The sequence below is a fragment of the Mya arenaria genome, chromosome 2, assembly GCF_026914265.1.
Source record: "Mya arenaria isolate MELC-2E11 chromosome 2, ASM2691426v1".
Lineage (NCBI taxonomy): Eukaryota > Metazoa > Mollusca > Bivalvia > Myida > Myidae > Mya > Mya arenaria.
Genome location: NC_069123.1, coordinates 28,259,298 through 28,275,664, shown reverse-complemented (window position 1 = coordinate 28,275,664; position 16,367 = coordinate 28,259,298). Strand labels below are relative to the sequence as shown.

At 33.6% G+C, this 16,367-nt stretch overlaps 1 protein-coding gene across 1 annotated transcript; it reads right to left on the bottom strand.

Annotated features, from left to right (window-relative positions):
• Positions 1–3,628: 3,628 nt before the first annotated feature.
• LOC128209772 (uncharacterized) lies at positions 3,629–14,953 on the bottom strand. The gene is made up of 5 exons (XM_052913977.1): positions 14,496–14,953; positions 13,351–13,421; positions 12,547–12,601; positions 8,029–8,486; positions 3,629–5,444 (listed from the first exon to the last, which is right to left on the bottom strand). Exons 1-5 carry the CDS (start codon positions 14,847–14,849, stop codon positions 5,330–5,332), a joined length of 1,053 nt encoding a protein of 350 aa, XP_052769937.1. The 5' UTR covers positions 14,850–14,953; the 3' UTR covers positions 3,629–5,329.
• Between the last annotated feature and the right edge of the window lie 1,414 nt (positions 14,954–16,367).

Sequence of the window (16,367 nt, the reverse complement as noted above, 5' to 3'; positions counted from 1 at the left end):
TTGACATAGTGTGAACAAACTTGGTATATAAAACAGGTTTATGCAGAGCTTTCATTGGATTGCCTTTTGGCCCCCTAGGGTCAAGGGCACTGTTACTAAAAATAGATTACTGTTTTGTACTGAATAACTTTAGTTATGGTTAACATTCTGTGACCAAACTTGATATGTAGGAAGAGTTTATGGAGGACTTCCATTGGATTGTGTTTGGGGCCCTTAGGATCAAGGTCACTGTTACAAAAAATAGAAGAAAGCAGTTGAAACTGCCAATCATTAAAAACCCGGTTTTGTCACATCGCGATTCTTATTAATTCTGTTAAATTTTATTTTTTTATTGCTTTTGACAGGCACATATTACATCATTATTGTATTCACTTCTAAGTCAAAGCGGCGTAGTTGAGCGCGCTGTCTTACAACAGCTCGTTTCCATAATGGGTGCTTGTAAGGGCCATATCTTGGAAATTACTTGAGGGATTCAAATGTAACGTTGTATAGAAATAGGTGGCAATTCCAGGAAGTGTAGTACCCAAGAATAATAATCCTACCCTGTATGCATATTTATTAAGTTATAACCCCTTAACCAGCTTAACATGATATTTTTCCATAACAGGTGCTTGGTCATATCTTGGAATGTTCTAAAGGGATTCAAATGAAACTAATATAGATAGATGTCAATGATATTAAAGATCCATATTCAGGATATCCTGCAATGTTCCTCTTCTACTGATATTTGTGAATTTCAATTGCTGCTTTTTTATTTCATTGTTTAAATTGACTTAAATCTACCATATTCCTCAAACCTGCCAATATCTTTCCTTGTTATGAATTTTTCCATGATAATGCTACAACCGTTCATTTTCTACCAGCACATTGTATTACAATTTCTGCCTTTTCATAGAAAATGGGCATATGGGGAGCATCCATCTTATGGACCCATTGCTTCAAGAGATACTCTTGTATTGAAACACTCCTTGAAATTTTCCACAGCCCATTACAGGACCAGGGATGAATTTGCAATCTCAATCTGGCAAGGCCTATTGACCCGAATAATTAAATTACTACAATAAAACACAAATCTCTGTAAGAAGTTGTGACCCTTAGAAAGCACTTTAGTTATGGCTGCAGCATTTTGGGGGAAGGGAAAGAACTACTACAGTAATACACAACTTTCAATACAAAGTTGTCAAGGTTGAAAAAAATAGGGCTGCCTTGTTTCAAGGGCCATAATCTCATCATGCATAGATGGATCTGACTAATTTATAAAGCTTTCTTGGAAATTTAACGACTGCAGAAGTTTGGTCAGTAGAGCTAAAACAAAATCACCTCTGTCTATCCTTAACAGGCTGATTTATTACCATTGTAGTCTAAGCCAGAAGCCAGAGAAACATTGATGTGTGGGTTTGGGATGGATTTTCCCATGGAAGTACAGAGTAGTTATTAACCAGGTTTTCACATAGTGAAACCTGGTTATTAGAATGAGGAACGTTGTTGTTCTGGCTGGCGCCCAGGAGGGCGCCGTTGAACTTGCCTATGAAACTGAATAATCTCAGTAAGGGTTGACATATCTTGAACAAACTTGGTTTATAGGAAGAGTTTATGAATACCTTTCATGGGATTGCGTTTGGGGTCCCTAGAGTCAAGGTCATTGTTACTAAAAAAAGAAAAATGGTTAAAACTGAATAACTTAAGTTAGGGTTGACATCTTGACCCAACTTGGTATAAAGGAAGAGTTTATGGATACCTTTCATGGGATTGCGTTTGGGATCCCTAGGGTCAAGGTCACCGTTATTAAAAATAAAAAAACGGTTGAAAGAATAAATTTAGTTAGGGTTCACATATCTTGACCAAACTTGGTAAATAGGAAGAGTTTATGGAGAGGAGACATTTCCTGAGATTGCATATAGGGCTTCTAGGGTCAAGTTCACTGTTACTAAAATAGAAGAATGTTTGGAACTGAATAACTTTAGTCAGGGTTCACATTTCTTGACCAAGCTTGGTATGGGCGGCTTCAAACTCACCTATGAAACTGAATAATTTCAGTAAGGGTTGACATATCTTGACCCAACTTTGTCTAAAGGAAGAGTTTGTGAACAAGTTCCTTTAAAATCATTTTCATGTTCCAGCAACAGAGTTTGATGATTTACTAAAATCACAGATGATAACAATATCTATATGTGCCATGACAAAGTAAAATAATCAACTTTCCCTTTAACCAATTTTACATGTTCTTATACATACACACAACACACGACAAATCAACTTAGTTATAATTCTCACAACACAGGCTGAAGTTCTTCTGTCAATCATTGAAAACCTGGTTTTGTCGCATTGCGGCATTTCTTGTTTTACTCATTGAACTTATTTTAAATATTTAAAAAGAATTAAATTAATAAGACAGTAAAGCCAGGTCAAACAGTTAACATGACAATGACGTAATTTACGTTATTTTACTAGTAATGTTTCAAATGCTATATCCTATGTATTTGCAGATATTCCACAGCAGCAGCCGCGACTGATGCCAGGGGGAATAACAGTTGTTTTTCATTCTAAATGTAGATAAACATGAATAAACATAAATCTTATACCCTGTGTGTCAAATTATTTTTGAATTTTGTATAGATTTGAGGGTCAAAGGTCAAGGTCATTTAAGATTGATATTGTATAGTTTGTAGGGTCAAAGGTCATTTTGGATTGATATTGTATAGATTTTAGGGTCAAAAGGTCATTTCTAATTTTACTTTGTATAGTTGAAGGTCAAGGTCATTTGGGATAGATTTTAGAGTCAAAGGTCAAGGTCATTTCTGCTTTACTTTGTTGTGTCAAGGTCATTGGATTGATATTGTACATATTTTAGGGTCAAAGGTCATTTAGGATATATTTTAGGGTCAAAGGTCAAGGTCATTGGATTGATATTGTACATATTTTATGGTCAAAGGTCATTTGGGATATATTTTAGGGTCAAAGGTCAAGGTCATTTCTGATTAACTTTGTATAGTTGAGGACAAAGTCATATTGGACTGATATTGTAGATTTTAGGGTCAAAGGTCAAGGTCATTTCTGATTACTTTGTATAGTTGAGGGTCAAGGTCATATTGGATTGATATTGTATAGATTTTAGGGTCAAAGGTCATCTGGGATTGATATTGTATAGATTTTAGAGTCAAAGGACAAGGTCATTTCCGATTGATTTTGTGTAGTTGAGGGTCAAAGGTCATTTGGGATTGATATTATATAGATTTTAGGGTCAGAGGTCAAAGTCTTTTCTGATTAACTTTGTATAGTTGAGGGTCAAAAGTCAAGGTCATATTGGATTGATAGTATAGATTTTAGGGTCAAAGGCCTTGCTGATTTACTTTGCATTATCAAAGGTCAATGTCATTGGATTGATATCGTATAGATTTTAGGTTCAAAGGTAAATTCTGATTACTTTGTACAGTTGAGGGTCAAAGGTCAAGGTCATATTGGATTGATATTGTATCATTTTTAGGGTCAAAGGTCATTTCTGATTAACTTTGTATAGTTAAGGGGTCAAAGGTCAAGGTCATATAGGAATATTATTAATAGGTTACAGTCATGATTTCAATAAAAAACAATAGGTCAAGAAGACAAGTTTCTGAACAATTAACTTAAATGGTTTTCTGGTTTTATTTAATGTGTATAAAATTCAGTAATGTACAAAGTTTATGAAAACCTAATGATTACCATATTTCTTTAAACATTGAAGAGATAATTGAATTCATGTTCAAAAATGGAATGTGTTATAAGGCCAAACATAAAAAATGTGGTTCCTGTAACATGCTGAGACAATCCTAGGCAGGATATTTTTTATTGTGTTCTCATTGTTTTGTTCATATTGCTAACATTAAGCAGCACAATATAAGTAAACTGCATCGCCTTGAATAACTTGTACAATACTGTTAAAATTAATTTACTTTTGGAACTTAAAAATAAGCCTGGTTACTGGATCCACATTATTTTTGTTCAGCCTAAGATGTGTTGTATTGGGTTTCATTATTTTTACATACATTTAATGTTGTTTTTATGATATGATTGCAAATGTTAAGAATTTACAAATATGGCAGAATGACACTATATACAGTTTATAAAATACATGGAATGGTTACAAATACAAGCTGTATAAAAAATATATAATGATGATCTATATACAAATAATTGGAAGTACATGTATACTGCTGAAAAATGCATACTATTGTGTATAAGAAATAGCGGTCGAGACTTGACAATAAATTTTACAACTTTCAGACAAAATTGTAGACCTATCTTATTCTACGACACTAGGATGCATCTTGAACTGTTTCATTTTTAACAAAAATGGTCATTATGGGTTTCGTGCCTAAAACACTATAGGAATGTAAAACCATAAACATATGATATGTACACATTATAGTCCATTTTTAATTTTTATACATCAATGAAATCTATGGACAAAGCTTTAAGACATCCTTATATGAACCAGCTAGACAACCAACATGGAAAGTCACAGAATTTTGTGAAAGATTTATAGCACTTGTTTAATATATTTAATTGCTTGAAAGAGGATGGATTCAGAGGAATAATATATAACAGTATAAATATATGTATCATCCATGTTTTTACAAGACGTCACTTTGTGTTTAAAAAAACATACTTAATGAGATACAAAAACAAGAAGCCCATAATGACCAATGCTTTACTGGCATGGCTTTTTAAGTCAATTTCAAATCAGAGCATGAAAGGGAGTAAACCAACTGCACTTTCTGGGTACAGGTTTACTCTCTTGGACTGTAATTTTCACCTCTAACAAAACAAAGGTAATTAGAACAAAAAGGGTACACTATTTGAAAACAGGTTGTCTCCCTTTGACTGCATCACTTTGTTATAATAGCAATTTTGATCATTTCGAGAGCCATAATCCAGTCATGAATTGGCAGATCTGGCTGGTTTAAAAAGGAACAGAGTTCTGATGTATATCTAACTACTGTTTAAGTTTGTTAAAAATAAAATAAAAACTGAAGACTAAATCACGTTCACAAGTAGTTGTATACAGAGTCAATGGCGACAAACACCGCGTCATCACATGATTCGTGCCGTTTACCAGTAGAGCTAAAAACTGTTTGGGAGATTGTTTTATAATTTTCTCTGTTCAATAAAAGACCAATCTGATTATTGAATTCATAATTATTACACAATAAGCTGTGTAAGCAGATCTACAATTCGGACTTGTAACTGTTACACAATATTGAATATTGCTATGTCATAGACAAGGGTAAATTAAATTTGCACAATAAACCATTCACAAAGATATGTCGCAATGTGTAAAGACACAGCAGATCTAGAGGTCAGACTCGTCCATGCCTTGTTGGTCACGTTGTAAGCGTACTGTGGTCTGTATCTGGTATGTCCGAGATCCAGGGTCCACGTCCACTCCTCGTTCATCACCTTGCGGTCTGGAATGGGAGTGAATAATTTAATGATGATTCTAAATATTTCAAGGATTGCATCGAGACATCTTCTTTATTAAGAAGTTAGAGCAATCACAGGGGTGACAAGGGGCACAAATTATGGTATATGAGAAATGGGTCGCAATTTAAAGGCATGTTATTAGGTATATAACCAAGCATCTATAGATCTTTCAATCATCATTGATAGTTCCGAATTTCTAAGTTAACAAAGGGCAATAAACCTGACAAAGCATGAATTATATAATATGTCACAAACATCTTATTAATACACTGAGCAAAGGAAAGTTTGAACTGAAGGTTTTAAAATCATGAACAAAACCATACAAAGTGTCATAATTTCTTAGTATATGAAGGGCCAGAAATCTGACAATAATGAAGCATTAGAAACATAAATTTTCACATAAGAGCGTTTTGCTACTGTGAGGAAGTTTAGAAAGTATGAATTTGATATCCTAAGCAGCTGATAAGTTATTATCAAATTAGAAATGTGTCCATATAACACAGATGCCCCCATATTCTGTGTTTGTCACATAAGCAAGGGCCAATATTTTCTCCATTCTCCATAAATGTGCATCATAATTATGAGTTCCACAAACTAAGAACATTTTATTAAGTACCTAAATAACATTCCGCAAAGGTTTGTTTACTCTTGGTGAATTGTTTTTGAGTTTTGAACAACACAAGTCCAGAAATGCCATTTTTGCTTATTCAATGGCCATTACTCTGGTTTTACTAAATGCAGCGGGAAACGAAACCCCAGGTGTAAAACTACATCACACTAAAAAAGCCACAAAAAACATAAAAAATATGACCGACAGAAAGGGCAATTACTTCAGGGCACCTGCACATATTTTGTGGCCCTAATAACTAGAAATGTTCATTGATTAAATTTTATAAAGATCAACAGAAACTATTCCATTTGTGTGAGGCTAAATGAACAAATTATAAATACATAAACTTTTCCTGAAAGAGTCCCAAAGACCTAGTTTTACCCCAAGATGACACACTTTAACATAGAAGATTTCATGGACACAAATATTTTTAAAAAGTTAATAAAATTACAATCTAGAACGGAAAAAAGCTCATAACAGACTAAGTTACAATGCAGACAAATTTTCGGAACAAGGTTTGTGAAGATTTAATAAAGATTTGACCTAGTGACCTAGTTTTTTACCTGAGGTGACCCATATTCACAAATGTTCAAGCAAACAATAATTGGATAAAAACTATTATTGAACTATTTTAATATGAACAAAAAATGCATTTTTAACAAGTGAAAAGAATTGAACTAGTTTTACCTGATGTGACCCATATTCACAAATGTTCAAGAAAACATGCACAAAAGCATTCTGACAAAGATCATATCAATTGGATGAAAACTATTGACTTTATGGCATGTAATAAAAAATTCCTAATACCTCACCTAGTGACCTATTTTGTTTGCCTGAGGCGACCCATATTCACTAATGTTCAAGACATAATGTTTTGCCATTCTACAACCTGTAATTTTTCATTGAAAAATCTGTCTCAAAATACAAATTTTACTTATGTGCCAGATAAACCCACCTTTAGGTCAATTAGACACATCAAAAGCACTGGATTGGTTGGAATATATATTTCCTTAAAATGTGACCAAGTAGAAAACATGTTTTAACTTAAAGTTACAAAGTTTAAAAAGATGAACTGTTACTGAAGATATACAGTTTCATTTTTTCTATTTTAGTTATGGTAACATTGACCTTGAATTGACCTAGTGACATAGCTTTTTGACCTGAGGCGACCCATATTCACAACTGTTCAAGACAACATGAAGAAAAGTATTTTGCCAAAGTTTCATAACAATTGGTTAAAAAATATTGACATGGAATAAAAACTTCATTAGATTTGATCTGGTTCTTTACCTCTCATTTTTGTTTTATTGTTTTTATAAATGGTGAAGAAAAGGTAAAGTTATCTTAGTTTTTAATTTTAAGCAAAATGTTGCCTTTCAACATAGCATTTATGACCTTATTTATCATGTGGTTTAAACACACTGTTTGTGGGGTCCTTACTATTTAGGAGTAAACTTATTTGAGCAGCATTGCCTGCATCCAGTGTTTTCTTAGAACTTTTTGACTTGCTAATATCAAAACACAATATATGTCGTTTTCCTATAAGAAAGATATACCAATAATGAAAATGATTAAATTTTACATCACCTACCCCATTATTTCATCAAAAGACTTTTATAAATTTAAGTTTATAAGCATAGAAGTCACATTAAGCATTGTTTAAAGCCCAGTCTTTAGCAGTATTAACAAAAAAAATTGACAACAAGCATTTTATTATATACAAATAATGCTGCATGATTAGTACCATAAGATACCAAGAAAATTAACCTAAAGATACTTACATATCTTGCGATTTTAAACACTAGGATAAAACCTTGAAAAAAGGGATGTTTCTTTACTGAAAACTTACACAGTACATCATATATAATTATATAAGAAATATTTTTAAAAATACTGATTTCAGTATTGATACTGTGAACCCTCCCTGTTGTAAGTGGTTTCAGTAAAATTAAACTCACTGTGAGTTAGCCTCTGCCTGCTTCCTGAGTTCAGCCCGCCTTCTGTCCTCCTCAAGTCGCCTTCTCTTGTCATCCTCGTATCTTCGTCGAGCCTCTGCCCTGCGTTTTTCATCTTCTGGACCTTGTGGTGGCCTCCTTGAGCGGTCTCTGTCATCAGGTCCCCTTCTGTCATCAGGTGGCCGCCGTCTGTCATCTGGAGGTCTTCGTTTGCGCTCCTCATCATCTGGTGGCCGACGGCGACGATCTCTATCATCGGGAGGTCGACGCCCTCGTTCCTTTTCATCTGGTCTGTCCATGTCACGCTTAAGTGGTCGGTCATGTTCGTCTTGTGGTTGACGTCGTGGTCGGTCACGTCCGTCACGATTGTCACGCGGTCTATCGCGGTCGTCTTTGTAACCACGGTTATCATAGCCACGTGGCTTGCTATAATCACCCTGGTTACCTCTGTCATTCACACCCTGTAAATACCAAAACATACGCAAAATTAGTATCTTACTCAGGAGAAACAGGAGGGGAGGAGAGTACAGGACTTTTTTCTCATGTGATAACCGTGGTTACAAGTCTTTTTGGGTCAGGGTCAAATAACTCCTGCCTGTACATCTTCCCATCTTGCTTTCCTGGTAAGGGCAAACAATGTCTACACTACTGCTAATGCAACGCTCTAACCACTTGCTTCATTATGTGTGTAACATTACAACAAATAGCACTCAACATGTTACATGTTTAGAGCACTCAACAGGTTGCATGCTTGGAGCACTCAACAAGTTGATGTTTGAGAAAGCTGAATAGAGGATTATTATTTTTGTCATTTTCAGTTAATTAAATTAATTTAATTGACCTTAATCATGCACAAATAGTAAATTCAAATTAATCAATCTTCTGTCACAAAATATTAGTGCATTTCTAAAGAAACATTTTAAATTGTGAAAAAGTGTTTTTGTTAAATTGTGTGTTAAGACTTAAGCATAAACAAGCTTTTATGAACTTTAAAAAAATAACCATGCAAAACAGAAAATATTTATAAGTTATAAAAATTGCAATGCATAAAAAAATATTAAAATAAAAACACTGGAATTCACTGTTTTCATTTTCTAATATTTTCTGCATTTTACTCCATGCTGACAACAGATAATGCTCAAAACATGCAATATTACTGACTTCAAAATTTTTATAAATGAACACAAAATGTTAATACAGATAACTGTTACATACAATATTCTACCCCACCCACACATTTTGAACAAGTGGCTAAAGAGTTGCCTGTGCATAGCAGATACAGGAAAAAAAGACAGCACTGGAAATCATACTGAGAATACTATAAACTGACATAAGTATTAAAGTTATAGTGAGTCATATTAAATTATTAAGATTTTACAGTGTCTTTCACATATTTTTTTACCTCAAAGTTAATTTTGAAAAAAATGGTATAATGGATAAATATCCTTTTTTATTAATTTTGGATGCAACTGTGTTTTTTGAGGCTTTAATAATATTCTGATGTGACCTTCACATTATTATATCACTGTCAGACTTAGAATAGAATACCTTGAAGTGTTTCACTTTCAGTATGTAATAAGTGGCAAAGAATGGTACCACACATTAAGATACCTAATTGGTAATAGAGACTTGCAGGTGATTTCATTAAAAAATGGAAATTGATGTTATATATTTCAGGAGTTGAATACATATTTGTATGATCTAATATCTTGAAGCTCACTATAACAGATACACCCTGAGAAATACCAGTATCTTATATTTCACAGTACATTTTCCAGCGCCAAACTAGCTAAAATGTTGTGTTGATGTAATGATGAATGAAAACAAAGATATAAAATCCTACAAAAAATGAAATTAAGATATTATCTTAAAAATAATCATAAGTTATCACAGTCCTCACATCAAAAAAGTACATTTTTCAACACATTTATAATTTACACAACAATTCATGTACAACAGATACAGTTAAGTCTACTATACTGGGTATATTTGCTACCATTCTTGACCACTCAGGTTGTTAAAATGATTGTTGATATATATAACATGAATGATCGTGTTAGTGCTTTGAATTTAAAGAACCAATAAAATTTCTTTTTTGATGTGACAAATCCATAGTTCAGACTTGAGCATGTTAATAATATATTTAATTTATTCATTTAATTTATTTGTTTTTAAAGAACAATTTTATAATCACAGATTTTTCAAAGCACTGACATATGAGTGATGTCCCATTATGATTAGGATTTCTAGGGGAAGGAATTGTGAAAGCAAGAAAAAACAGGGCATTTTATATTCTACGGATGATAATAATTGTTATCATTTATTTCAAAAAAAAAGTTTAACATTATTTGTCTTTTAGCCTTTTAGAAAGGGTTGCTTTCTAGATTTCTAGATATAATTATGAAAATCAACCTTTTCCAACATTTTCTTTATGAAGCCCGCTTTATTATTATTCAAATCTTTATATAAACATCATATCTATCAAATTTACTGTCGCATATTGAAGTAATTACCAAAGAATGAAAGGTTCATCAAAACTATACATGTTACAATTGAAGGAAATCTCTAAATACACATTTACAAACTTGAAAAGGGGCCTTTTTGACAGCAAAAGTACCCTGAAGACCTAAACTCACTAGGAAGCAAGAATAAAAGAAAGCTTTGAGAATGGATACATATATATCATTAGTTATGATCTAAATAAAGCCAAAACCTAACACACTTTCCAAAGCCAGCTACAATTTTAGCTACCATTCTAGTTCTTGCTATACTATTTATAAATCATTCTGTTTTCATAATACAATTCTTATATATTCACAAAGCTCTAAATTCAATAATCTGAGTTTCTGGATAATGTCTATTTCATCTGCATATAAAGATGTTTCTTCATCAAACCAATCAGGAGTAATATTCCACAATGTATTTTTACTAGTTATGAGCAGCAGTTTTTCAACCCATGGGCTCTGATATTCGGAGTATATTTCTTTTCTGCTTTTTCCTTATTTAGTTACCTTTGTTAACAGTTGTTCCCTCAGACCCTTACGTCGAGGACTACTACTAGCATGTTCCTTATTCAGACAAAAGGCATGTTACAATAAGATGGTGTTTATCATGCGGGTTAGTTGCATGTTTTCATATTCCCTGACTTTCGCATTGAAAGCCCTAGGATTTGTCCCGATTTTTTTCCCTTGTAAATGGACAAATGTAATTAATAGTTTGATTTTTGAAATAGTTTTATCAACAAAGAAATTACACTTTAGCCTCATGAAGTGTGCCACAATTACAACCTTCCACAGATTCTAACTTCCGGACAATCATGATTCATCCTTTTGTAAGCACAAAACCATAAGAGTCAATGTTATAATGAGCTATGCTTTACATACATGTATATTGAGCATGTATATTGATACGAAGCAATCCCATTCTCTAAATGAACATAATTGCATAACTAGGATTTTAATATAAAGATTTCAGATGGAAACTACCATTTAAGCAATAATGCATTCATGCATGAAACATTACGGGTGACACAAGAAAAAGCATGCATACATGCAAATATATTATTGTGCATGTTCTAGGCCTATGACTAATGTCAAAGAAATGAAACTGTTTGTTTCCAATTTCACTGCCATTTCTAGATTTGAAGAGGTTGGGATGAGATTGTTGTTTTCACACTTTAAACCATCTCCATTTACATGTAGTCAAAATTAATAAAAAATAGCCCATTGGCAACTGATAAGAAACGGACAAAGAAATTGCTACAGTGGTAAACAAAATCATTCAGGGGTGATTTTATGGGGTAAGTCAGGATACGGGAAACAAACATTTTTTGCTACGCCTAAAAGCTATACTTTTATATAAGAACTAAGGTGTTGTGTGCAAACATTTGCTTGTATGGGACATGCCACAGCAGTGCAGAACTTCTATAACTAACTGATGGTGCTTAAAGCTGCACCCTCACTGATTTTGACCGTTTTTGACAACTTTCTATTTTTTTGTCTTGGAATATGCCAAGTTATGCCAAGTCTTTGGCAAGAAATGATGTAAGACTGCTGACAAAAGATCAGATCACAGTTTTTTTCATATTTACGTTCGAAAATTGATGTTTTAAAGCTAAAAGCTTTACTTATGTTTTTAGACAGATGATTTTTTGGCAGTTTTCTAAACAACTGGGATACCATATGTTCTATTGTAAGTTTTCTTATGTGACTTTATTGAAGTTATTGAAGTCAAAATCAGCTGATTTTGAAACAAAATTTAATAAAATGTGTCATCACTGTCAGTCTGTGAGAGTGCAGCTTTAAGGCACACAAATAATGTAATATTAATCTCAATAAATTGATTTTAATAAATGATATTATGAGAAATTGACAATTAACTTGATGAATTACACAATTGGCTGAGAGCAAACAGTATCAAATTTGAATAATAAGATTGAATTTTACATGAAGTGATGGACAGCATGCTTTCAAGCCTGTGTATAAGCGATGCAGAAAAAAGTGAAAGGAGAGGGAAGCTTACCGGCCGTCCAGGGTGACGAACATTGTGTGGCGTGGTTCCAGACTTCAACTCTGTCCTGTTAGAATCAGCAAAAAAATCATATAAGAACTTAGTCTACACTTAAAATATTTTCCTCAGATTTAAGCTCTTTACTGCTCAACAGATGAATGACAGAATTTAAAATAGGGCTTTAGTCAGGATTTAACCAGGATAGGATGCTGCAAAAAAGGGACAAGGTGTTTAGGGCACATCGTATCTTGCAGTGAACATAATTTTTTTATAAAAGACAAAAATGTTTTAGAAATGTGTTAAATTCGAGTAATTTTATCTTTTAACTGAAAGACATATTAAGTTTTGTAATTATTTTCAATCATATAATAATCTTTTAAATAAATCATAGAAACTATATGAACTTCCTGGTCTCCATGAGTGCAGAGAGGCCTGCTTCCAAGGGCAGGGTTCAGCAACCTCCTATAACTCTTGAGCTAGACCCCATTTGAAATATATCTAATAATCACTGTGAACTATCATTTTCCCGTTTATTCAGCATTTGCAGTTTATGTTAGTAACAGGAATCTGTTTCCATGACCCATATGCACATTTGCTTTGTACATCACAGAAAACAATACCTGAAGACTATGGCAATACCTCAACTCTTTCTTGCTAATTGATCACAAAGCGATGGCATTCAGAGCCATCTGCATTATGAGCAAAATTATTTAATAACTAATTTCAAAAAAGGATCACACATAGTAACATTTACATCATGGCTTGAAATGTTTGAGTTAATGATCTATCATATAAACCAAATTTCTGTGATCTTACTTCTTTTGCTCTTCGTAGGACAGCTTGCTTTTGTGGACAACAGCAACACCATAGTCACCAATGGGTCGAAACTAAAGCAGAATGAAATGAATAGTTATTATTTAGTATTAGTGGTTTATTACAATATCATCATGACAACTGTTTGAAAAACTCAATGTTACAAACATTAAAATATGATCTTGTGGGGAATACCTTTTAATCAAAATTGTTAAAAATGAATTTGTGACACTTACAGCTGCATTCTCACAGATTTACCGTTTTGACAACTTCAGATAACAGATTTTCATATTAAAGTTAAAAAATAATCCGTATAATTGTAAGTTGACGGATTTTTTTTTAAGATTTTTGATATGGAAAATCATTAAAGTACAAATTGTACCAAAACTGGGTAGTTATTCGGATCAGGATTTCGGGTTAAAGCATATTGCGTCTATAAAATATCATAAAAACAAGAAATATTACCAGTTAATATTATTTTATATTAGTTCCGTACACAAAAAATAAATATCCAACAAATAATTATGAGTTTGATGGGTTATTCTTCATTTCATTCTGTCAAAAACATAACAATATATTTACAAGGTCTACCTCGAAGCTTCTCCAAGGTGGCTGAGTTATTACGATTGGGTCGAGTTGTTCCCCTTGGCATAATTGTTGTCAGTGTCGGTCAAGTTTCGTTTTATTGGAAAGGTAAATCCTGTGTTTTAATGCATTTAATGCTCGTTTGGTACAAAGTAGATTAGCACTTAAATGGTAAAATATAATTATCTATCTATAAACCCCCCCCCCCAGTTTTTGCACAAACCCGTTTAGATATTAGAGATTGGAAGAATCCCGTAGAACACTTCTATTATCATAGACTAAGTTCAAAAATTGATGTTTTATGCATTTCTCTTAAACCGTAAGTAATGTTTCTAGCCATAAAACATTAATTTTCGAATGGAAATATAAAAAATTAATCTTTTGTCAGCAGTCTTACATCACTGGTTTGCAGATAGTTATGCAAATATTTGCTCATTCCAAGACAAAAAATAAAAAAGTTGTTAAAACGGTAAATCTCATTATCTGTGAGAGTGCAGCTTTAAAAGTAGCAATGAGAGAGTTAAGCAATTAAGGCAAACATGACATGTGGCAATGATACTTACTGCCAAATCTTTGCGGTATTGGTTTGTTCTGTTTCTTGCTATTTGCAATAGGAAGACTGCAATACCACAACACAAGAGGAACATTGCCACGAAGAACGGACCCAAAAACTGGGCATTCCAATCCACAAGGTAGACATGTCGGTGGCGAAGGGTGATAAGCAAACAACCTATTACGAGGCAGATTGCCCCAAAAATGACCAGGCATAAGGCGATTTTAGAGAACAGGTAACCTGGACCTATCGAGACACCATTTAGTTCGCCGTGAATTCGTCCCTGAATAAACTCATGGTAAGCGACAACGGTGTCCTTGTCGCTAGCCCTTTCTTTGCCCCGTCGGTTTGTTTTCGGCTTCATTTTCTAACTCATTTTTCCAGTATTTTCGAAAATATTTACAAACACAATAAAATGGACGACAATTTCAATTTCCTGTACACTTCCGCCTTTGTTGAGTCACAACGCATGCGCACCTGTAATTACCTGTGTTATTACCTGTAATCTGTATCATTGGACGCTTACCTTCAATGATTACAATAAGCGTCTCAGAACAGGTAAGGTCACGGTGTAGTAAACCTTTTTATCTGTAATTAAAATTGAATAGTCCCCAAGAAATACGTGAATATAACGAAACAATTTCATTCAATTAATATAAAAAACTTTATCCCAATATACCAGCTTTATCGAGACGCATAAAACATGCATTGGAAATATGTACACGCACGTGACTTCGGAGCCTGGGGACGGTGTGGGGCAGCTGAAAGCCCCCATCCCCTTCATTTAAATCAGAATGAAAGGCTAAAGATGCTACTTGGGTCACAGAAATGGGGTTCGCGCTCTACCGTAGAAATTATTAATAGAGTTGGTGTCATGATCTTATATTAAAGATTTGTTTTCTTACACGGGAGAGTGATGTGTCCCTAGCCCATGCCCGTAGGCCATTTTTGCGTTGTTGTTGTTTTTTTTTTGTTATTATTATTTCAAAACATTTCAAGTTAAATGTTAAAATAATTTGAACAGTTCTTGTAAAAATATATCACTGGGCTTATCTTTAATAATATTTTTCATCATACAGTGCACATCATACACTGACTTTCTGTACATTTCGTAACTGTACACTCTTACATGGAAAGGAATTTGTATTGCTTGTTTTCCAATCCATTTTATCTGAGTATTGTTGTACTGTTATTTTTGTAAAAATGAACTGCATAAAATATGTTTGAACTAATGCCATGGCCAGCGGACAGTGAACAAACCACACACGAACATCCGCCTGAAATCAGAGAATTTCACGTTTGTACCCGCAGCGGCCTGTACGCCCTTTTGAAACGTCGGGACGTCTTTCAACAGATTCCAAGAAAACCTTAAAAGGGTTGTCAGTTTTCATAGGCCACTGCTCATACGGTAATGTTTATGCGAGCTCATTTTTAATTAACAAATACATTTTGGCAATCTTCTCTATTTTAACTGTTTGATTACATCGGAGTGTTTATCCGCATTTATTGTCCAAAACACACAGACAGGAACATTAGGGATGATGAAAAATGGCCGCTGTTTTAACCCCTTTTATCACACGTCTGGGCGTTATAGTCTTTAACAATGCCTCCTGACAGATATAACCACGAAAATCAGTCAGATTTTACGAGTTATGATCCCATTGGCGTTTATTTCTAAGATGTTGTTAGGCAGCTTTCATCTGTGATGGCCTATAAAACAAGATTTTGGCAATAATTCACTCCGTTTATGAGTATTTACACTGTAAAGCACACTATGCTACATTGTTGGCGTCAAAGAATTTCAGAAAATTAATAAATTCTGATTTTTTTCTATCTCTGTCTCTTTGGCGTAGCGGAACGTATTTTGAGATTGGCTAATTTA

Excerpts from the sequence above, each read along its gene's own strand:
- LOC128209772 (XM_052913977.1), bottom strand. The coding sequence starts at position 14,849 with ATGAAGCCGAAAACAAACCGACGGGGCAAAGAAAGGGCTAGCGACAAG. Across the intron at positions 13,422-14,495 it reads AATACCGCAAAGATTTGGCA|TTTCGACCCATTGGTGACTA; the intron begins GTAAGTATCATT and ends ATTCTGCTTTAG. Across the intron at positions 5,445-8,028 it reads CAGGCAGAGGCTAACTCACA|ACCGCAAGGTGATGAACGAG; the intron begins GTGAGTTTAATT and ends CTCCCATTCCAG.